At 37.3% G+C, this 22504-nt stretch overlaps 1 protein-coding gene across 1 annotated transcript in view; it reads left to right on the plus strand.

Moving 5' to 3' along the window:
* The window catches only part of Lama2 (laminin subunit alpha 2), a 556565-nt gene that overhangs the window by 419343 nt on the left and 114718 nt on the right, over positions 1–22504 (plus strand). The window contains exons 34-36 of the mRNA XM_042696100.1: positions 2123–2265; positions 5908–6006; positions 22337–22448. Of these exons, the coding sequence (XP_042552034.1) occupies positions 2123–2265; positions 5908–6006; positions 22337–22448 (354 nt within the window). The remainder of the gene's footprint in view (positions 1–2122; positions 2266–5907; positions 6007–22336; positions 22449–22504) is intronic.

Genomic DNA, 22504 nt, shown 5'->3' on the forward strand with positions numbered 1-22504 from the left:
CAGCAAAGAATCAGAAGCCAGAGACTTCAGTCATCTCCCATAATAAGAAACCTGGGTATGCTGGAGTCTTCTGAGTACAGCAAGTTCTCACTCAGAGGCCTACATGCTGGACTAAATCCATGTTGAAACAGTCAGTTTGGCTTTTAACTGTGTCCTGTGTTGGGTTTCTCTTTAGAGTTGCACGTATAAATGTACACAGGTCTGCTGGAACTTGCTCTCTTCCTTTTACTTAGATTCCATAATGTCTAATTTCTCTTTCCTTCTGAATGAAAGGATAATGAACACAGCTCTAGCTCCAGACTTCTCCTATGTCCACAGCCTGTTGTTCACTCACTGCTGAAGTGCCAGGAGCTTGCAAAGCCCAGCAGATGATGCTCTTCTCTTAAAGGCATCACCTGCAAGGAGCTGATTTATTAACAGCCCTGCTGGGGCAGTTTAGTCCCTGTGAAGGGAGAAGATAACTCACCTCTAACTGCTGTCCTATCAAAAAATCACCCTCCGTACAGCTTCTCTTTGTTTACAAGCTATGCTAATGGTTTTCTCTCCATTAAGCCACTCAAGGGAGTGCTATTTAGAGAACTAATTGAATTCTTGCCAGTTTGGGGCATGATCCAATGCTGCTCCCAATCTTAGTATTTTCCATAAGATATATTTTCTTCTTATAGGTATAGTTTTGATACCTCTATTCATAGGATAGAAAATAGAAATTGTAACTGTGTTTAAAAAAAAGCTAACAAGTAAAGAAATAAAAGGTAATTGTGTACATAGATGTATGTATACCATAAATATAGTAGTATACCTCCTTTGGTATAAAGATAGACCACATTTCTCTGCCATGTAAAACTAATACGTGTGAAGTGAAATATATATATATTTAATCTTTCTCAAAAGGAATATGTACATAACTAAGCTGGGTGTTTACATCTGTAATCCTAGCCACTCAGGAGGCTAAGATCTAAGGATCATGGTTCGAAGTCAACCCATGACTTTTATCTTCAATCAGTTATCAAAACAACCCAAAGCAGAACTGTGACTCAGACGATGGAACACTGGAACACCAGCCTTGAGCTAAAAAAACTAAGGACAGTGACAAGGTCCTGAGTTTAAGTCCCAGTACCAGCCCAGACACAAACATACCCGCGCGCGCGCACACACACACACACACACACACACACACACACACACACACACATACACACAAATATGAAAAATACATTACTGGTTATGAGATTAATTTAGTAATGAAGAAACAAAACCCACATTTTTCTTTATATCGCCTCAAGGACCAGTCCTGCCCACTACTGTCCAAGGTGATTGGTTCTCCTTTCTAATCATTGAAAAGACTGTAGATACAATATTATCATTCTCAGCTACATAAAAGCAAACCTCTTCTGACTGGTAGCAGTTATTTATCTATAAAATTGGATACAGTTCCTCTCCAAGGATGCTTGAGGATTTGGGAAGCTCCATGTAATTATGAGTGACCATATGCAGAAGGCTAAGGAAACTAAATAAATATCAAGACAAGAAAAAAAAATAATTTGTAAAAGGAAAAAAAATACTTCCCTTTTGACTGAAGAAATTCTGTTGAAAATATGTCAGCCTCATAATCTCTATAACTTTGATATGTAATTCATGATTCATCTGCAGACCAAATTCCCACAGGTTCTGGGCAGGGGAGTAAAATATGGCATTGCATAGTTCATATCTTGAATGTGTTTGCTTCTTTAGCTATGAGGCTCCTCTAGATTGCCCATGTGGGCACTTCAAATTATTTGCAATTTTATTTTTAGCATCCAATTTCTTCTTTACTGCTTTATAATATACTTCCTTCCCCAACCCCAAAAGAAATTGTTTGGGTTTTTTCCCCCTCCTCTTGAGTCCTCCTGTTTCTGTCATGTTCCATACGACTAAGTTATAGGTAACAGGTATTCCTGCTCTTTCATTATCATCTATTTTCTTTCAACCATCATCTTTCAGATAGAATTAATAATCTGAGATGAGAAATACTACCTTTCTCAGAATTCAGCCTGGACCATCAACTCTTTCGTAGCTGAAATCCTTGAACATCTGGCTAGGATCTCTGCAGAAGTAAATATTCTCTGTCATTTCCCTTTCGCAGTTTGTGGAGATGAATGCACGGGTGTTCTTCTCGGTGACCTGGCTCGTCTGGAGCAGATGGCCATGAACATCAACCTCACCGGCCCACTGCCTGCTCCATATAAAATCCTGTACGGTATTGAAAATACAACTCAGGAATTAAAGGTAGGTTGGAGCAGTAGCAGCCAGGGCTACGCCAAGATGGCAGATGCATCCCAAGAGATATTGGCCATAATTGGTACAAGCTTTTTCTACTGCCCCGAATCAAGGGAAGCAGCTGTTAGGAAAGTTCAGAGACTTTACAAACTATAATATGCAGAATGCTATTAAAGGCAAAGAATCTCACATACCTAGCCCCCACACATGCCCATTGTGTGGCCTAAATCAGTTTTATTATGTGACTTAAAGATGTGCAAACATAAAACCAGATATGTACTACTTATACTTATAGTTCCATAAAATCAAATTAATACTTATGAAAGCCGACAAAAACTAATAAAATTCAAATTAAAAACATAAATCTAAAATTATGTGATTTTTGGCTTCTTGCAACAAGACTATGATATTGACTACTTCCCCTACAGGTTCTTGCCACTGCATGGGATGGGGGGGGGGGGTGAGTCACTTCCTTCCCCTCCCACAGTGTACGTGGAGCCCTCCTTGTAAGGAGTCTTGGACGTCATTTGACAAATGTATGTGACTTCTGTGCTCAGTTGGCCTAGGTTCAGACACATATACACATGTAATTCCTGAGATTGGGTGGCAGAATCATCTCTCAGCTGCCTAGCTGGAATCCTAAAAAGCTTATATTACTACTGAAGGTTGTTGTCAAATTGAAAACCTAAGGTTAAAAATCTCATGTGATTTTCCACGTACTTCTACAAGCACTGATTTGAGACACAGTGTTCTAAAATATTATTAAAACTTTTTAGCCTTTATCAGATAGAAAGAAACGTTTAGGGAATTGGGGTTGTTTTTAAATGATGCAAAGTGGTTACTTTTGCCCTCTCAGTCAGTTATTTTAAGTATTTATTGAGAAATTATAGAATGACATAGGGTTGTTCATTTGTTCCCTGGACTTCTGGCCTCCTACAGTATTGTTTCTACCCTCAGAAACCTTAGCTTTCATCTAGCTAAACAAATAGTAAGCAAAAATTAAGCTATTAGCAATAACACATAAGATTTGAAGCTCAATAAAGTACAAATATTGGAAAAAATCAGTAACATTCAGGGTGACTAGAAATATACCACTAATGATAACATAATTTTGTTGGAGTTTGAAGGATAAACATATTTTTTGTTTTATTCCTTTGAAGCAAGATCATACTAGGCAGCCCAGACTGGCCTCAAACTCAGAATACTCCTACCTCAGCCTTCTAAATTCTAGGATTATAAGAGTATACTACTTTGTCCCACTTTTAAGTCTGTTTTAACAGGAAGATAAGGATTCATGAGGACTAGAGAAAGAAATCACTTTTATTCACTAGATGCTGGCAGATACTTGTCTGAGGAATATATTCTTTAACTATGATCAGAGCCCTATTGTTATTCCTACTTCCCAGAGAAAACTAATACGATAGCAAGACTAAAACTTATTGGAAAACTAGGCAATGAAACTCTTGTAAGGATTAGCATGCATAACTCTTATGGAAACCTCAAGAAGTACGAGTGTTCATAGACTGAACATGTCTTTCCCCCTCCTCTGTTTGGGCTACAATGATGAGATGTCATAAGTAATTAGCTTCTTAACAATAGAAAGTTAACTTTTCAAAGTTCAGGCAGCTTGAAAGCCCAAGGGAAAACCAGACTCTGCAACTGGGGTGCAGAGGTATCCTTCTCCACACATGATACCTTCTGTGTCCTCATGAGGTAGAAGAAAAGAAGAAGTAACTCTGAATTCTCTTTTATCAGGCTAGGATTCTAAACATGAGGCCTCCACCCTCATTACCAAATCAGTTTCCCAAGGCCCTTCATTCTGACTGTTGCCGTAGGAACTAGCATTTCAACATAGTCAGACACTTGTAGAGACAAACCCAAAACAAGTCCTAACACTCAATAAGATGGTATTTTAACAGGGATATTTAGGAAGTATCAGGGTCACATTTGGGTATGAGGATGAGGCCCTCATGGTGGTATTAATGTCCTTTAAACAGCTACCAAGCCAAAGAGAGAGAGAGAGAGAGAGAGAGAGAGAGAAAGAGAGAGAGAGAGAATTTATTGGCCCTCATGAGGCATCAAATTTGTGAACACTTTGATCTTAGATTTCTAACTTCCAGAACTTAGTAATTCATTCCAGACACCTCTGCTAGGCCACTTTCTTTTTTTATAACAGTTTGATTTAACTAAATCGGAAATAGTATTTATATTTACATGGAGGGAAATTACGCCACATGAAAGTTTGTATGGGCTACCAGGTTAAATGATTGCAATACGTAGAGCCTGGTTTGAGTAGAATCAGTACAACTTCAGGGCCTGCGAAAATGAACTCATCTTTGCAAACTTCACAGAGATAAAAGTACTTACTTGAGAGGACTCAACCAGCTAGTGGTGAAGCCCCCTGCTGGCCCCTAGCCCATATAAACTCTTGCCACTGAATTGTGCTTGAGAAAGTCATAGGCAAAGGGGTTTCCTATCTGGCAAGTATTAGAAGTCAGGCCTGCTAGTGAAAGATAAGGCAGGAGACCTGAGTAGTGCAGAGAAACATGAAGGACTATCTTGAACGGCAGGCAGAGGACTCTGAGTTTACCCAGTGGTCCCAGTCCTTAGGGATATAAAGAGTTTTCACAAAAAGAATGCTGACCAGTTATTCTCCATTTATGTAGAAAAAACTTACAGAGAAAAGCCATCACATCAGAAAAGGAAACTTTTAAATTGGATATCATTTTTTAGTAATACTAAAAGAATGGGTGATAACGTTTAGAAACTGCTGTGGAAGAGATTCTAATCTGTGACCTCATCCTAGCCAAAAGTTTTCCGGGTTAATCAACATGACCTTGAGATTCTTTAAATTCCAATATATCCTGATCCTGTGTTTATGTTCTTCCCCTGTGTACCTATTATTTGGTGTCTCTGGTTCTCAATTTAACATGTTAACACCTTCAGCAAGTTATGGTACCTCTTTGCTATGTTGTTTTCATCATGTCAGCCAGTATTCATCAGAACCCAGACAAAAGATCACCAAGAGCCCACACGTGATAGGAAAATGTTGAGCTTGTCAAGTCATGGTAACCATAGACACATCAGCATGAGGTGCTCTGAAGTGTCTTAATATGAGGTTCTTCGGAATAGCAGAGCATTTAGACTTGTGTTAGTCAACTGAGTCAGGATCCAAGAAGAAGTATATACTCCATTGTGCTGTCAGAAGGGCTACTGTTTTGTTTCTTAGCTACTGACTAAGGCGTAGGAGTTTTCAAGAAGCAAATGGTTTAATGAATGCTACCCATCACTGGCTGTGGGATCTTGTTCAAAATTTTAATATTCCTTAAGCCACAGTTTGCCCATTTCCTAAATGGAGTAATAGTTATCTCATAGAGTTTGCGTAAGCATGAAGTGAAAAAAGTAAACAAAACAGCAAAGCCTCGTACGTAGTAATTTCTCAATAAATGACTGCAATTTGTGCTATTTGCCTGAGTAATTGGCATGGCAGTCTGTAGATAAGTGCCTACTTCAAGTAGTTTCTCTATTTTCTTTCCCTGAAGGTGAAAAAGCTATGTTCTTTGTGTATATAAGAAAAATGTATTCTGTTCAACCCTGTGATTACTGAGAAACCATTTGCTAAAATATATATGGTCTGAAATCTCTTTCCAGTACCTTCTCTCACCTCAGCGGGCCCCGGAGAAGCTCATTCAGTTGGCAGAGGGCAATCTGAATACACTTGTGATGGAAATGAATGAGCTTCTGAACAGAGTAAGTTGGAAAAATCATGAATCTACCTGAAGCAGATAATCTTAGGAAATTAATTTTCTGTCCAAGCATGGTGGTGCATGGTTGTGATGCCAGTTACTCAAGAGGTGAAGTTAGAAAGATTACAGCCTTGTCTGAGGATAAACCCAGGGCAGAAGCACTAGATTCTCTCTGAAAAATAAACTATAAATGCACAGAGATGATATGGAATTGTTCAAGTGAGAGAGCATTTGTCTAACAAACACAAGCCCCTATGTTCAAGCCCAATACTACTGCCACACACATGTATATTGTGTGTATACACATACACATATGTATATGGGTATGTGTGAGCATGTGTGTATTTTTTTCCTTAGAAATTCAGGAATTCTGAAATCTTGTTTTATTCTGAATCAGCGTATGAAGTAGATAAATTGTGATTTGCAACTTCTGCTTCGAATCAAATCTTAAAATCCAGTAACTTCTCCCCCTACCACACATTCACACACACACACACACACACTAAAAATTAAGGTTGAGATGCCTAAGAAGTATGAAAGATGAAAACAAAAATTACCCAAATGATAGTGTATTTTGATGACTATCTAGTAGCCTACATGGTAAAAGTTTATATCAATTGAAAATTTCAAAATTCCTATCTTTGATTATGTAAAAAGAAAATAAAAAGACAAACAAATGAAAGTACTGTATTGTCTTTAATCTCCTCATGGAATTTTTGCATTTACCTAAAATGCAGTCTAAATCAGTATTCCTATACAAAAAAAAAAAAAGAAAAGAAAAGAAATGTCCTTTATTGTAAAACTCCAGAACAGTTGGACACCTTGTAGAATCAGACTTTAAAATCCACACTGCATTCATCAGACTTCTTCTTCCGCAATTGTTCATTTGAAATTTCAGAACTGCATAAGGGATCCCTACAGTTCTTTTTGCTGTTAGATAATGAGAAAAACAGCACAAAGCCCGCCATCTTGTGGTCAGAAAGATTCATGAGCAAGGCAACTGGCTCCCAATGAAGGGACCCACTGGATTATTAAATTTAAACGGAACAGGACAAAGAATACTGGAGCAAGAGATTCTTAGAGATTGTTAAGCCTGTTCTGTATTTTTTAAGACTTGCTTCAGACCATAGCTATGAAATGAACTGTGTCCATCCAGGCTCTAAAACTCAGGGACCCACAGGATAAAGGACACAGCTGCCTTCCCATGGCCTAGGACATTATCGATAGAAACCGCTATCGGACAGGAAAACTTTCACAGGAAAATGGCTTCCGTTCACAGAAGTGGGTGCTGAATAATAGTCTTGATGTTACAAATCAGACATATATGCATTCAGAAACGCAGGCCAGCAATAAAGAAGGTACAGACATAAAATGGTCCCTTGCCAAATGTACTTAGACACTGAATTAAATGGACAAAGCTATTCAATCATTTGTGATTTGTTACATCAGTATTCCAACATTAGAGATTTAAAATGGGTCAAATGTCAGAGGAAACTCTTCTTTGCTTCAATTTAATTCGGTGTTAATACTGCATTCAAAGCACAAGTATCAGCAGATGAAAAATAGTAATGAGGCTCAATCTATCTTTGGGCGCTTCCAGTTGTATGTGTATGGGTGTGCATGTATGTGCATATTTGTCTATGTGTTATGTCCATGTGTATGTGAGTGTGTACTTGTGTGTCTAAGCGCTCAGGTATGTGGATAACATTAGTCAAACACATGTAAATATACACTAAAACACTAAATTAATTAGGAACAAAAACTGTGCAGGAGAAATATATGAAAATGAGACCATTTATATTGTTAGAATATTTTTTAAGTTCATGAGCAGGTGGCACTTATTTATTTAATACTGGAGGTCTCCGTGTTCCACACACTGTGACAGACTGTGCAGAAAGAAATGAAATAAAACAGGTTCCACCCCTGCTCCCACTGAGCTTCTAACAGCTAATGACTCAGTCCACAGCCACAAGAAGGATTTCATCAGATCAATCAGATCTTTATTGTGTCTTAACCCACATGCTTTCATCTTTTCAGCAGACTCTTCTGAATTTTTTAAAAATAAAATGTTGCTTTTTAGAGAAGCTTAAGGTTCAAAGCAAAATTGAGCCCAAAGTACAAACTTGAATACCTCCTCCTCTTCCACCTCCAGACTGGTATATTTAATCAGTGAAGTGACAGCACCTAGAAATCCCTAGTTGACTATCCCAGTAGTTCATTCTCCATGTTTGAATCTTCTGTACAAGTTGATGATGACATGAATCCACCATTATAGACTCCTACAGAATAGATTCACTGCCCTGGAAATCTTCTTATTCATTCCTCTTCCCTAAGCCCTTGAAACTGCTCATCTTTTCACTGTGTCTACAGTCCAGTCTTTGGCAGGATTCCAAGCCGTTGAAATCATATAATTTGCAGGGTTTTTTTCATATTGGCTTCTTTTGCTTCATAATGTGCATATAAGCTTTCTCTATTTATTTATTTATTCATTCATTCATTCATTGCCAGTCCTGGGGCTTGAACTCAGGCACTGTCCCTTAGCCTCTTGGTGCTCAAGTACTGAACCACTTGAGCCACAGTGCCACTTCTAGCTTTTTCTGAGTAGTTTATTGGAAATAAGAGTCTCACAGACTTTGCTGCCCAGGCTGGCTTTGAACCACAATCCTCATATCTCAGCCTCCTGAGTTGCTAGGATTACAGGTGTAGCCACCAGCACCAAGCTCTTCTGTTTGAGCTGGATTTGAACCACGATCCTCAGATCTCAGCCTCTTATACAAGAGTGTACACAGTAAAAGTATAGGCGTGTACCACCAGTGTCCAGCTATTCATTTTTAATTCATTTAGTTTGCTGTCGTTTTTGATAAATTGTAGGTTAGAAACTACCAGGATGTCTTTTTAATTGGCCTACTATCTTGTATTTCTACAGCCATAAATAAGAGCAGCTCATTCACTTTTTCCCTAGCTTTTGCTGCCCATAGTTTGCAGTTAGTGTTTCTGGTATCTCATCCTGTTTTAATGTGCAGTCCTTTAATGACATGGTGCTGAGCATCTTTTCAGACCATGCATTTGCCATCTGGGCTTTGTCTTTGGGAAAGCTTTCTCTATTTTTTAATTGGATTGTTTGTTTTCTTACTGTTCAGTTCTAAAGTTTTTGTACATTTTGTTTAAGTTTTTGTCAGAAATGTCTCTGCAAACACTTTCTTTTACTTCTTTGCCAATTCTTTCAGTCTCTTAAGAACTTTCTACTCTAATGAAGTCTAGATTATCACTTATTTCTCTGAAGGTCATAGTACTTTTGATACTATGATTCAAGGCATTAACCCATGATCATTTAGATTTTTCTCCTTTGTTTTCTTCTAGGAGATCTGCTATTTCCATTTTATATTTGGGTCTATAATTCATTAGTAATTAATTCTAACATTTGTTAAACCTTTTAGTTTTTTAGTAATTTTAGATTTGCAGAAAAGTTCTTCCTACACTCCCTATTTACTCCAGGTGCAATTTCCTCTATTTTTAACATCTCACATTAGTGTGCTATGTCTGACACATGATTATTAAGTAACGACTTGATTCATGTTTCCTCAGTTTCAATGAAAGTTCCTATTCTATTTCAACCAAGGTACCAGGCTTTTTTCAGTCATCATGGCTTCTTAGATTCCTCTGAATGATGACAGTTTCTCAGACCCATTCTTGATGACTTTGACAATTGTGACAAGTTGATATGTTTTGTAAGCTGTCCCTCCATTGGAGTTTGGCTCATGTTTTTCTCTTGATTAGAATAGAGTCACAAGGTTTTGTGAGAATGACCTCCATTTTTACTATACCGTGTCAAGAACCCATGTGGCCAGTATATCTTATTGCTGCTGCTGTTAACCTTGACTGCCTACCTGCCAGATTTTTCTCACTTTAAAATTTCTCTTTTACTCTCTCTTTATTCTATCTACCCATTCTTTGGAGTCTATAATCTTAAAGCCTAGAAATGACAATACTGAAAGCAAAAATCTTAATCCTTCAAGGTGAGAGGGAAATGAAAATACTAATTAACTTTGCCTCTAGTACATTTATAGCTAAAAATATAGCTGACTTGAAGATCATAAATATTCAATATAACAAGTTGTCTCTTTCCTTGTGATCAAAGTATGTGGTAATCAAAAGACAAGTTGATCACAACCAAAGGACTAGATGTCTTAATAGCCAAACCAATTAGGTTAACATGCCAAATGCCATTATGGACAATCTTATAACTGGGATGTAGGGCAAGTTCAAGGATCACAAATTCCTATTGTTCATGATATGAGAGTACACACCCTTACAATAGGACTGCATACTGGAATTATCTGGTACTAGATTGTGGGCCCACAGGTTGCCATGCAATTTGGCCTAGGTACAAGATGAGGACCAAGGTTTTTTTGTTGTTGTTTGTTTTTTAACTTATTTGTTTTGGTTGTGGGGCCCTGGGAGCTGTCACTGAACTCTTGTATATATATATATTTTTAATAGTAAAAATACTGTACAGAGGGGTTACAGTTACACAAATAGGATAATGAGTACATTTCCTCTCAAGCATTGTAGTCTCCTCCTTTGTTTTTCCCCTACCATCCCTTCCCTCCCTACCTGCCCAACTCCTCCCCTCCCCTGAAATTGTAACGTTCATTTTCAACAGAGTGTCTTGTGCATCTCATTGTTACAATGGGTCAACCTGTATCCTTATTTAAGCATTTTGTTATATCCCTTCCCCGCCTCAAATTATAAAAATGTATATACAAGACGCAGGACATTGGAATCAAATACAATGAAAACAGGGGTTATTCTGTGGGGGAAGAACATACAAAAGAAACAAAAGAATCATATAGTGCATTATAAGTACATTAAAAACAATACCAAAAAAAAAAACACTGTGTCCCTGTCTTGGGATTCATTTTGCTTAACATCATCTTATATGGTCATATGTACATAGCTTTTGACCATTTCTGCTTGTCCCAGACATGCACTAGTTATTGCAAATAAGGGAAACTGTGGGACCCATATTTCTTTGGGTCTGGCTTACTTCACTTAATATAATTTTTTCCAAGTCTTTCCATTTCCTAACAAATGGGCGATGTCATTCTTTCTAATGTAGGCATAGAATTCCACTATAGGTGTGTGTGTGTGTTTGTGTGTGTGTGTGTGTGTGTGTGTGTGTGTGTGTAACATTTTCTTGATCAATTCATCTACTGAGGGGCATCTGGTTCCATATCTTAGCTATGCTAAATAATGCTGTGATAAACATGGTTGTGTTAGTAGCTTTGGTATGATCTTGTTTGTGATCATTTGGGTAAATGCCCAAAAGAGGGCTTTCTGGGTCATAGGGGAGCTCTATGTGGAGTCTTTTGAGGAAACTTCATATTGCTTTCCAAGAATTGAACAGGTTTACACTCTCACCAACAATGCAGTAGGGTTCCCTTTTGGCCACATCCCCTCCAGCATCTGTTGTTATTAGTGCTTGATTATAGCCATTCTAACTGGGGTGAGGTGGAATCTCAATGTTGTTTTGATTTGCATTTCTTTTGTGGCTAGAGAAGTTGAATATTTCTTCATGTGTCACTGAACTCTTTTGCTCAAGGCTAGCACCCTATCACTTTGAGCCACAGCTCCACTTCTGGTTTTCTGGTGGTTGATTGGAGATAAGAATTTCAGGGATTTACCTGCCTGGGATGACAGTGAACTAAGATCCTCAGATCTTATCCTCCTGAGTAACTAGGAATGCAGGCCTGAGCCACCAGCACTTGGTCAACAGCACAAGGAGTTTTAAGAACTGCCTAGATGATTCTGATGCCAGCCAAAGCACCAGAACATCAATATACTGTAATCACCCCACCCCGTGACCTCACTGCTAAGAGCTCCTTTCTAAAGTAAAGCCATTTTCCCACGAATTGTTAGGATGATCCTTCTTTTTTCTAGTTTGTATTCTCTCACCAATCACTTCAAGACATTCAGTTTGTTAAAGTGGCAAGTTTCATTCTGCATAGTTGGCATAGGGGCGAGCTGTGCCTTCCCTTCATATACGTTAAGATTTTGTGCTTTTGGTTCTTCACAGAGAAATCCACTTCCCAAATGTTTCTGGGTAAAAAAAAAATAATAACATTCCTGAAGAGATATTTAGTATTCTTTTTATTCTGCAAATATTTAAAAAGAAATATTATATAATCGTGGTATCTTTTTCAATGTATTTATTTATTGCTATTTTATCTTCCCATCTGGAATATAGGCTCCTTGAGAATGAAAATCATATTTTACACATTTAGAGTACCCAGCTGTAAGGAAATATTGAGATTTTTATGAAAAGTCTACATGCCTCTAAAGCTACTATTCTTAGCTATTCGGTAGCCTTCTACCAAAACTATATTTACAAGCTAACCAATGATCAAGTAGTTGCTGAATCCAGTGAATACCACATTATTTTATTTGACTTCTCTACAACAATTGCCTATTTTGATACTTCCTGACATACTCTTCCCACTGTTTTATTCTTAAATCTCTGGTCCTTCATTCACAGAATCTGCCTCTGCCTATTCTTTCAATGGTGTTCCTTGTAATCTACTATTGTCTACATCTCCTCATTCCACATATAAACTAATTTTTCACTAATTTATATTTTGAAGGTAAACTTCATTCTTCTGCTTCAGTTCCTTATACCTAATTACCAAATGGCTATCCAAACCCAACTCATAATTTCATTTGAAATTATATCATGTCTTTCCACTGGGTTCAAAATGTCGCATAAGGCTTTCTTATCATAGTCTGAACTTCCCTCCTTCATCTCTTACCTCTACTCATGGTGTGGGCATCTACATCCCTGGGTATTGAGCGTGTAGATCAGAAAATTCTCCTCAATTCCTCTTTCTTCCTCATGGTCCTCCTACTTATCCCTTGTTACCAATGTCACCAAACCTTGACTTTGGCATATAATTTTCATCTCACTAGCCTACCTCATCCAATATCATAATCCTTAGTTTGATATTTCTAGGTTATTAGTCTCTGCTTTCACTCTTGCTCTTTCCATCTGTTCTACTGGACATCAGGAATGATGCTATTTGAGATATGACTAAGTCACCACAGTGCTTAAACTCTCCCTGATTTACAAGGTCCAGAACCCTACCCTGACCCCACATCCCTCACTATTCTTGTCTCTTACCATCTGCCCTGCAGCCAAATATCCACCCCTACCATGGAGACTTGAAGGTTAATATCCTTTCCTCTACATCTTAAATTCTCTTAACTCCAGTTTACTTTCAAATGTCAATGCTAAAAGCAGTGTGACAATAAAGTTGGCTGAGATTCTTCCTGAGATAATCTTACACCATGGTGTTTTTTCTCAGGCTTGTAATTATAAATTAATTCACATGATCATTTTACAATTAACTCTCTACCTCCACCAGACTATACACTCCAAAAGGCAGGAAACTGTTTTTGTTCATTGTTGTCAGGTTTTGCTCTTGTTTTCTTTCTTCTTTTTTTGCTTTTCTTTTTGCTTGCCATGGTACTACCAAAACCATATATCTAGTAAGTGTTTAGTCAGTATTTGTTTAATGAGTTAATATTAATTAATTGAATAAATAGCGTTGGAACAACCAAGTGAAAAGCAACCAAGTCCAAAATAAGCATTTTTAAATATCTTTAAATGCATCAAATAAAGCCTATATTTATAGTTAATTAATTTGGATAACATCCTTTTGTGTGAAAAATGTAACTCAAATATATATTTTATAAGAGAATGATATATAACTGGTGGAATATCTAAATTTAGTTTTGTTTATCTTTTGTCTAGTGAAAACTCACATTTAATGATGATAAAGGATATTAAAATAGCAAAACTCCTTAAACAATCTAAGTGAGGCAGTGTTATATTTTTACAATGTTTTGTTTATAACGTTTAAAGGTGTAAGTACCTAACATTGTTGTTTATTTCTACTCTTAAATTTTGAGAGAGAAAACAACGATATGCATATTACTTATATACATTATCTATAGTAAATCATATGTATTTGATTTGGAACTCTTAAAAGTGAAATACCTGAAATCCTAAGGAAGATATTCCACTTGAAAGTGGCTCCTCTCCTTCTCCCACAAGATCCAGTGGTTGCTTCCTGCCTCTTCCTGTGTTGTTGCTCCAATAGTTTGTTAGAGGAATGCCACATTGCCACTTATATACAAGATATTCAGTGTTTCAAGCTGACCCTTGAGAGTATCATATAAATGATTAGATCTGAAATTTAACTTTAGTAAGAAGCCATATGAGGCTGCATATGTGAAAGTAGATAGCATTTAAGCAATGTTGTCTATTCAAGTTAGATTTGCTCCATTAGATTATAGTTTACCATAAAGAAGGCAGAAAATGAAAAATATTAGTCATACGCAGCCAAGAAAGAGATGTGCCAGTTTTAAGATGCACAGTGAGAACTATTTGAGCTAAAGGAGGAAGTCACAGTTGCATTGTTCAGAGGTAAGTTAATGTGTGCCTAATGGTAATACTCAAAATAAATACTCAAAAATAAGAATGAGGAAAAAATAAATGAAAGACCTAGGTGAGTAAATTTAAATCAAAGGCAGGAGAGATACATATGTACAAGGAACAGTGTAAAGAATCATTTCTAAAGAACCACTGAGATTACAGTATCGGAAGGGGGATATAAAACAAAGAAAACCAAAACTCAAGAATGAAAGGAGGATTATATAATGTGCTAGGATAAACAAGAAGATATTTGTCAGATTCTCAGAGGACAAGATAATAGTGAAAATGAAGGAGTATGACTAAGAAATAGAGAGAGTAATTTAATAAAACACAGGAAGAACAAAACTGGATGTCACAGATATCTCCTATCAGGTAGTATTTAGCATTCACCTGTAATATTGTCAACAACCTGTCCTGTTGAACCTGAGTTTTTTGGTTAATTTCACTTTTATGATTACTCCACAATCACTCATGATTGCCCACAGCATTTCCTTTATGACTTCTTTCCTGGTCTTTTTATAACTAAGAGGACTTTAACATACAATCTTTAAAAAAAAAAAAAAGGTGATATTCAGACATCAACTTTGTGTTACCTTATTTCAGAAGACATTATTGAACTTCTTCAACAATATCAGTAGCATGACAGAGTATGAAGCATGGGCTACTTTTGAACCACAATCCATTTAACTGCAAGACAAACAACAACCACCGTTTAACTCCAATAATTTCCCATCCCAGATGCTCATCTTTTTCATGTGTTTTTCTATCTTTCTGGGTGTCAGCCAATTAAAAATAGGGCTTGACAGATAATATGTTTTGCTCCCACCCCCCTAAGTGGGAACTCAGGTAAGTCATTTAACCTCTTCTACTTTCCACTTCCACCAGTATAAAAAGCAGGGCTCGTGCTCTCCACATCTCTTTAAAGATGGGAAGAGCAATGAGGACCCAAGAGAGTATACCCTTCAGAATATGCACATAAATCCAGGGGATGGCTGAGATGAACTGGGCAGCCTGTCATTCAGAGTGCTAATCCACATAAGTGAATGCTTTCCGTGCCAGGAAAATGTCTCCTTTTCGTTCTTCCTCTGTAATCCCTCTGCTGGCTTTGAAGACTCTGCCACCCACTACCTCTACCTCTGCCCTAGTCAGCCTGAAGCTTTGTGTAATCAGAGCCGGTGCTTTGAATTACCATGAGGCCGTTGGTAGAACTCGCTGCGGTGATGATTGGAGGTCTTCAGGCTTGGCTCTCCTCCCAAACACTCAGCTGCAGCTCTTGAGCAGCGGTTTTGTGTGAAGCTCTGAGAAATGCCTAGGAAAATGCTAAAACCACATTTGCTGGCAAGCAGAGCACTGGGCATATGGTCAGTTTGAGTACCATTGGGAATCCTCCGACAGTCTTCAGAACATCGATAGGATGGAAGTTGGTCTGATGCTCATTATGCCAGCCAATCACCCACCATCTTTCACCCCTTACAAGTTGGCAGGCACTCTGCCTGTTATATTTTTGGAATACAAAGAGTTAGGACCCAATTCTAGTTTACAAGGATAGAGATTAGAAAGCTATGGTAAAACACCTAACAAAGTACTCATTTTAGTCATAAATGATAGTTTAAAAAAATTAAGAAGGAAGAGCATATGCCTATCTTAGTAGGCAGGTTTGGCTGTAGAAAAGATAGGGTTGAGATGGAAAGCTTGGTTTAGTTTTGAATAAGAGAAGTCAAAAATCCATAATATAAACAAAAAAGATAGACAAAAGATGGTAATGAGATTGGTAAGATTCATTAGGAAAATTGTTTCTTTAGCAGCTGTTTACCTACATTCTGAGAATAGTAATTTAGGCATCATACTAGCATACAGATATAAAGAGATAAGCAAAACAAACAAACACTTGCTTTCTAAGAGCTTCTCTTTTATTCAGAAAGGTAGTCCAAAAATAAATAAGTCAAATACTTATTCATCAAAATTAAATAAGAACTTTGAAATGCATAATGCTAAGGAGGATTATGGTTTGAAGCCATTCTGGGCAGGATAGTCAGTAGACCCTTACCTTTAATTAATTATGAAAAAGCTGGAAATGAAGTGTGAGGCAAGAGATAGACTGATAGCCTTGAGCAAAAAAGCTCAAGGACAGCACCTAGGCTACACAAATACAAGCCCCAGGACAGACCCTGGTGCGCTTCTCTCTCTCTCTCCCTCTCCCTCTCTCTCTCCCTCTCTCTCCCTCCCTCTCTCTCTCTCTCCCTCTCTCTCCCTCTCTCTCCCTCCCTCCCTGCCTCCCTCTCTCTTTCTCACACACACACATACACTCAAAAAAAGCAGAAACTGTCAAACAAGTTGATGTTAGGCGAAATGAACCCCAAGATAAGGGTTCAAATGTTTTTTTTTTCTTTCTTGCAATTGTTTCCAATATATTTATAAGATGATTTCTTTGTTGCTTTGTATGTCCCTCCCCCGGAGTATAACCCCTGCTTTCACTGCATTTGATGTTGATATAATTTGTGAAGGAGAAGGGAAAAAACAAACTGTTTAAATAGGGTTACAGATGGACCCATTACAACAATGAAATGTACAAGATGTTATGTTGAAAAACAACTTTACAACTTTGGTGGGTAGGGGGTGAGGGGTGGGGGAGTAGTAGGGAGGTGTGAGGGTGGACCTGGAGAGGGGAAGGGATGGTATGGGGAAACAAAGGAGGAGGCAACAATGCTTGATAAGAAATGTACTCACTATCTTGCCCATGTAATTGTAACCCCTCTGAATGGTATTTTCACACATATGCAAAAAAAACTTCATTCTTACCACACAGTATGTAAGATTCCTGACATCTTATAAATTTCATAATTGAATAGAATGTTAATGACAGCATTTATATATTACTGTATAAATACAGTAGGTTAGTAGAAGAAAAAATTAATATGCTCTTGATCATGCAAAATATCAAAGACAACATATTGATATACATTTATATTTTTAAATAGATATTCTGAAATGTTAATAAGAATTTGCAAAGTTGGTGGTCTGAATATTTTTGTAAGTTATGATGATTTGGTAATATATAAAAGATATTGAAAAAGCAAACATATAAACATCCAGTTGCATAAAGAAAAAATGTGCCTTTTGTGTATTGTGAGAAAGAATAGTGTTGTAAGCTATTGATTCTTTTTTTTTAATTTTAATTTTTATTTTTTGTGAACATACTGTACAGAGGGGTTACAATTACATGGGCAAGATAATGAGTACATTTCTTATCAAGCATTGCAGCCTCCTCCTTTGTTTACCCTTCACATCCCTTCCCAGCCTCCCCCCCCCAGCCCCCCCACCCAACCCTCTCCCCACCCCCCCACCCCCACCCCCCTGCACCAAAGTTGTAAAGTTCATTTTGGACATGATAACTTGTACTTCTCATTGTTGCAACAGGTCCACCTGTATCCCTAAACGATTTGTTTTTTCCCCATCTCCTCCACAAATTATACCGACATCAAATATAGTGAAAACAGGGGTTATAATGTGGGGGGAGGGACATACAAAGCAACAAAGAAATAATCTTATAAATGTGTTAGAAACAAATGCATGAAAGAAAAAAACATTAAAATACATATCTAAGGGTTCATTTTCCTAACATCACATTATCTGACCTTTTCTGCTTGACTCATACATATACTAGATATTGCAAATAAGGGAAACTATGGGACCTATGTTTCTTTGGGCTTGGCTTACTTCACTTAATATAATTTTTTCCAAGTCTTTCCAATTTCCTAACAAATGGGACAATGTCATTCTTTCTGATGGAGGCATAGAATTCCATTGTGCATATATACCACATTTTCTTGATGCATTCATCTACGGAGGGGCATCTGGGTTGGTTCCATATCTTAGCTATGGTAAATAATGCTGCAATAAACATAGTTGTGCTGGTAGCTTTAGTGTGGTCTTGTTTGTAAATATTTGGGTAAATGCCCAAAAGTGGGATTGCTGGGTCATAGGGGAGCTCTGTGTGAAGTCTTTTGAGGAACCTCCATACTACTTTCCAAAGTGGTTGAACAAGTTTACACTCCCACCAACAATGAAGTAAGGTTCCCTTCTGTCTACATCCCCTCCAGCATCTGTTGTTGTTAGAGCTCTTGATTATAGCCATTCTAACTGGGGTGAGGTGGTATCTCAATGTTGTTTTGATTTGCATTTCTTTTATGGCTAGGGAGGTTGAGCATTTCTTCATGTGTCTATTGGCCATCCTTCTTTCTTCTTCAGAGAAGTTTCTCTTTAAGTCTTTAGCCCACTTATTTATTGGGAAGTTGTTTCTTTGAGGATTTGTTGTTGGAGGATTTAATTTTTTGAGTTCCAAGTATATTTTAGATATGAGACCCTTGTCTGTTGTATAGCTAGTGAAGATCTTCTTCCATTCCGTGGGCTCTCTATTGATCTTGCTAGCTATGTCCTTTGCCATGCAGAAGCTCTGCAACTTCATGCAATCCCATTTGTCCAACCTTTCTTTGATTTGTTGTCTTTCTGAGTCTCGATTAAGAAAATTTCGGCCTACGCCAAGGAGATCTAAGGTTTCTCCTATTCCATCCTGTAATGTTTTCAGAGTGTCTGCTTTGACTCCAAGGTCTTTGATCCATTTGGAGTTGATTCTGGTCCAGGGTGATATATAAGGATCTAGCTTTAGTTTTCTACAAGTAGTTAACCAATTTTGCCAGCACCATTTACTGAAGAGGCTGTCTTTCTTCCATTCTATTGTTTTAGCTCCCTTATCGAAGATTAGATGGCTATAGGTCTGTAGGTTCATTTCTGGGTTTTCAATTCTATTCCATTGGTCCTGAGGTCTGTTCTTGTGCCAGTACCAAGCTGTATTGATTATTATGGCTTTATAGTAGAGTTTGAAATTTGGTATTGATATTCCTCCAGCACTGTTCTTTCTATTAAGGATCGTTTTTGCTATTTGAGGTCTTTTATTGTTCCATATGAATTTTTGGATTGCCTCTTCTATGTCCTTGAAGAATGAGGTTGGAATTTTGATAGGTATTGCGTTGAATTTGTAGATAGCCTTGGGAAGTATTGCCATTTTCACGATGTTACTCTGTCCAATCCAGGAGCATGGGAGGTTTTGCCATTTTCTAAGTTCTGTTTTGATTTCCTTTTTCAAGATTTTAAAGTTTTCATCATAGAGTTCCTTCACTTCTTTGGTTAAGTTAATTCCTAGGTATTTTATTTTTTGTGGGGCTATTACAAATGGAGTTGCTTTCCTAATTTCAGCCACACTTTTCTCATTGTTGGCATACAGAAAAGCCACTGATTTTGGGGGGTTAATTTTATACCCTGCTACTTTGCCAAAGTTTTGAATCAGCTTGAGTAATTTGGGAGTGGAGTCTATGGGATTCTTTAAATACAAGATCATGTCATCTGCAAAGAGGGAGAGTTTTATTTCTTCTTTCCCTATTTGGATCCCCTTTATGTTTGCATCTTGTCTTATTGCTGTAGCTAGGCATTCTAATACTAAATTGAAGAGAAGTGGAGAGAGTGGACATCCTTGTCTTGTTCCTGAGTTAAGAGGGAATGGCTTTAGTTTTTCACCATTAAGTATAATGCTGGCTGTAGGTTTGTCATATACAGCCTTTATTGTATTGAGGAATGTTCCATGGATTCCTAATTTTTCCAAAACCTTCATCATAAAGGGGTGTTGGACCTTGTCAAATGCTTTTTCTGCATCTATTGAGATAACCATGTGGTTCTTATTCTTGCTCCTGTTGATGTGATGAATAATATTAATTGATTTGCGTGTATTGAACCAGCTTTGCATCCCTGAAATGAATCCTGTTTGATCATGGTGTATGATTTTTTGGATGAATTGTTGAAGTCGATTGGCCAAAATTTTGTTGAGAAGTTTTGCATCAATGTTCATCAAAGAAATGGGTCTATAGTTCTCTTTCTTTGATGAGTCCCTGCCTGGTTTTGGGATGAGGGTTATGATGACTTCATAGAATGTGTTCAGTAGTGAACTTTCTCTTTCAATTTCATTGAAGAGTTGGAGGAGTATTGGTGTGAGCTCTGCTTTGAAGGCCTTGTAAAATTCTGCTGTAAAACCATCTGGTCTAGACTTTTCTTAGCTGGGAGGTCTCTTATTGCTGTTTCTATTTCAATTAAGCTATTGATTCTTAAGAAAAGGTGTTTGAGGGTTACCATATTGCAACTCTGTATGATTTTCCATGGTATGTAAAACTAAGAATGATTGAAAAATAGTGTATGTACATAAGTGTGAGAGAGACAGACAGACAGAAAGACAGATCCAGCTGAGCCTCGAATGAAAACATGTTCAGGGAACTAAGTTTAAGAAAAAACTGGACATAGTTGTTACATCTCTGTAACAAAAACAGAGACTTGAGAAACCCACTAATTGCACACACAATTACTTTCAAGTTTACTCTAAAAATGGAAATAATTCCATGGCTAGAAATTAGAAGAATAAGTCCAGAACATTAAATACACTGAGTAATAGTCTCTAAACAACTGTTTGTATTGCTGAAGCTATAAACAGGAGTTAAATTTTTAATGGATTCTTCTTGTTCATTCTTGTGATGTTAACATTAGCTTTTTGAAGATAACAAATGGAAATTATGTTCTGCATTTTATACAAAACCTTGAAATCATCCATGGTAAACATCTTGCTGTCTTTCAGAAATAATAAAATGTAGTGCGTTCTCTACAGCATCTCCAGTCCTGTTCTGTGCTGCCCAGACATTTAGTTCTACTTCATATCCATCTCTATGTACAAAAATGTAAATGTTTCTGTTCATACCTACAATGTAAGCACTGTAGCACAAGAATATTAATATTCTGCCAATGTGAACTTCAGTCTACATTATATTGATGCAGTTTTTGATTCTCTGATTTATTATCTACAGGTATAGTACTTGTACATTTTTAGTAAAAGAGAAGTCATATTACCCTAACATATACACATGGAAAAATGAAGTTAACCTTACATCAATACATTCCAACTTGTCTTTTAAAGAAATATTGAACATCTCACACACACACACACACACACACACACACACACACACACACACACACACACACCATCTATATTTGACTATGCTATACCTTAACTATGAACACCTTCAGGGCATACTGCTGTATCAGATGGCATTTTCATGGTGATCAACAGTGAGTAGATGCCTTTTGGGAGGTGAAACTATTTGAAGAAATCTGTTTTATTGTACTCACAATGTTATGGTTCTGTGATTAATGACCATATTTCTGGTTATTTAATATGAGAAATTCAGCACTTATTCTCCCTTAATGTCTTATTGGTATGTTTGAAGTGTTATAAAACAAGCATTTACTCCAGAGTAGCTAAGTACTTCCTCATCTTTGTTTCTTTAATTAATGTATTGATCTATACCGAATCTGTAGGATCAAGCTTATTGAGACAGACTGCTTGTTTCTCCCTCAAGAGATCATTACTGCACTCCACATGTTTTCAGTAAATAAAATATAGACAAAACTGTGGAGGCTGAAGATTCTATTAAAGACTTTTGGCAATTGTACCTTGACAGTATTTCAAAAATAATTGTGCTTGATAACTTTTTCTGTGCCATTGCCTATAACCAAGGTTTTTAAAAGACCCAAATACAGCTCCCTGATTTCCATTTAATGGAAGAAGTAATAAAGTTTAATTGTATACTTGAGCACAGGGCATTATTTCCAGCATATCTGATCAATAATTCATCGATTTCCTTTGGCTCAAAGTAAAATTTGAAAGAAAATGTAGCTAGTGGGAGTTTATCTAGCCATAGCCTCATCATCTCTATTAATTATGCTTTTCTTGAATTTGGATCATTAGGCTACCAAAGTGACAGCAGATGGTGAGCAAACAGGGCAGGATGCTGAGCGGACCAACTCCAGAGCAAAGTCCTTGGAAGAATTCATTAAGGAGCTTGTGCAAGATGCAGAAGGTATTAGTGAAATCACCCCGTAATCATTATTTCTCCCAACAGAGAAATAGAGAAAG

Source organism: Dipodomys spectabilis, unplaced genomic scaffold (genome assembly GCF_019054845.1).
Source record: "Dipodomys spectabilis isolate Male_0828 unplaced genomic scaffold, ASM1905484v1 ptg000001l, whole genome shotgun sequence".
NCBI classification, from domain to species: Eukaryota; Metazoa; Chordata; class Mammalia; order Rodentia; family Heteromyidae; genus Dipodomys; species Dipodomys spectabilis.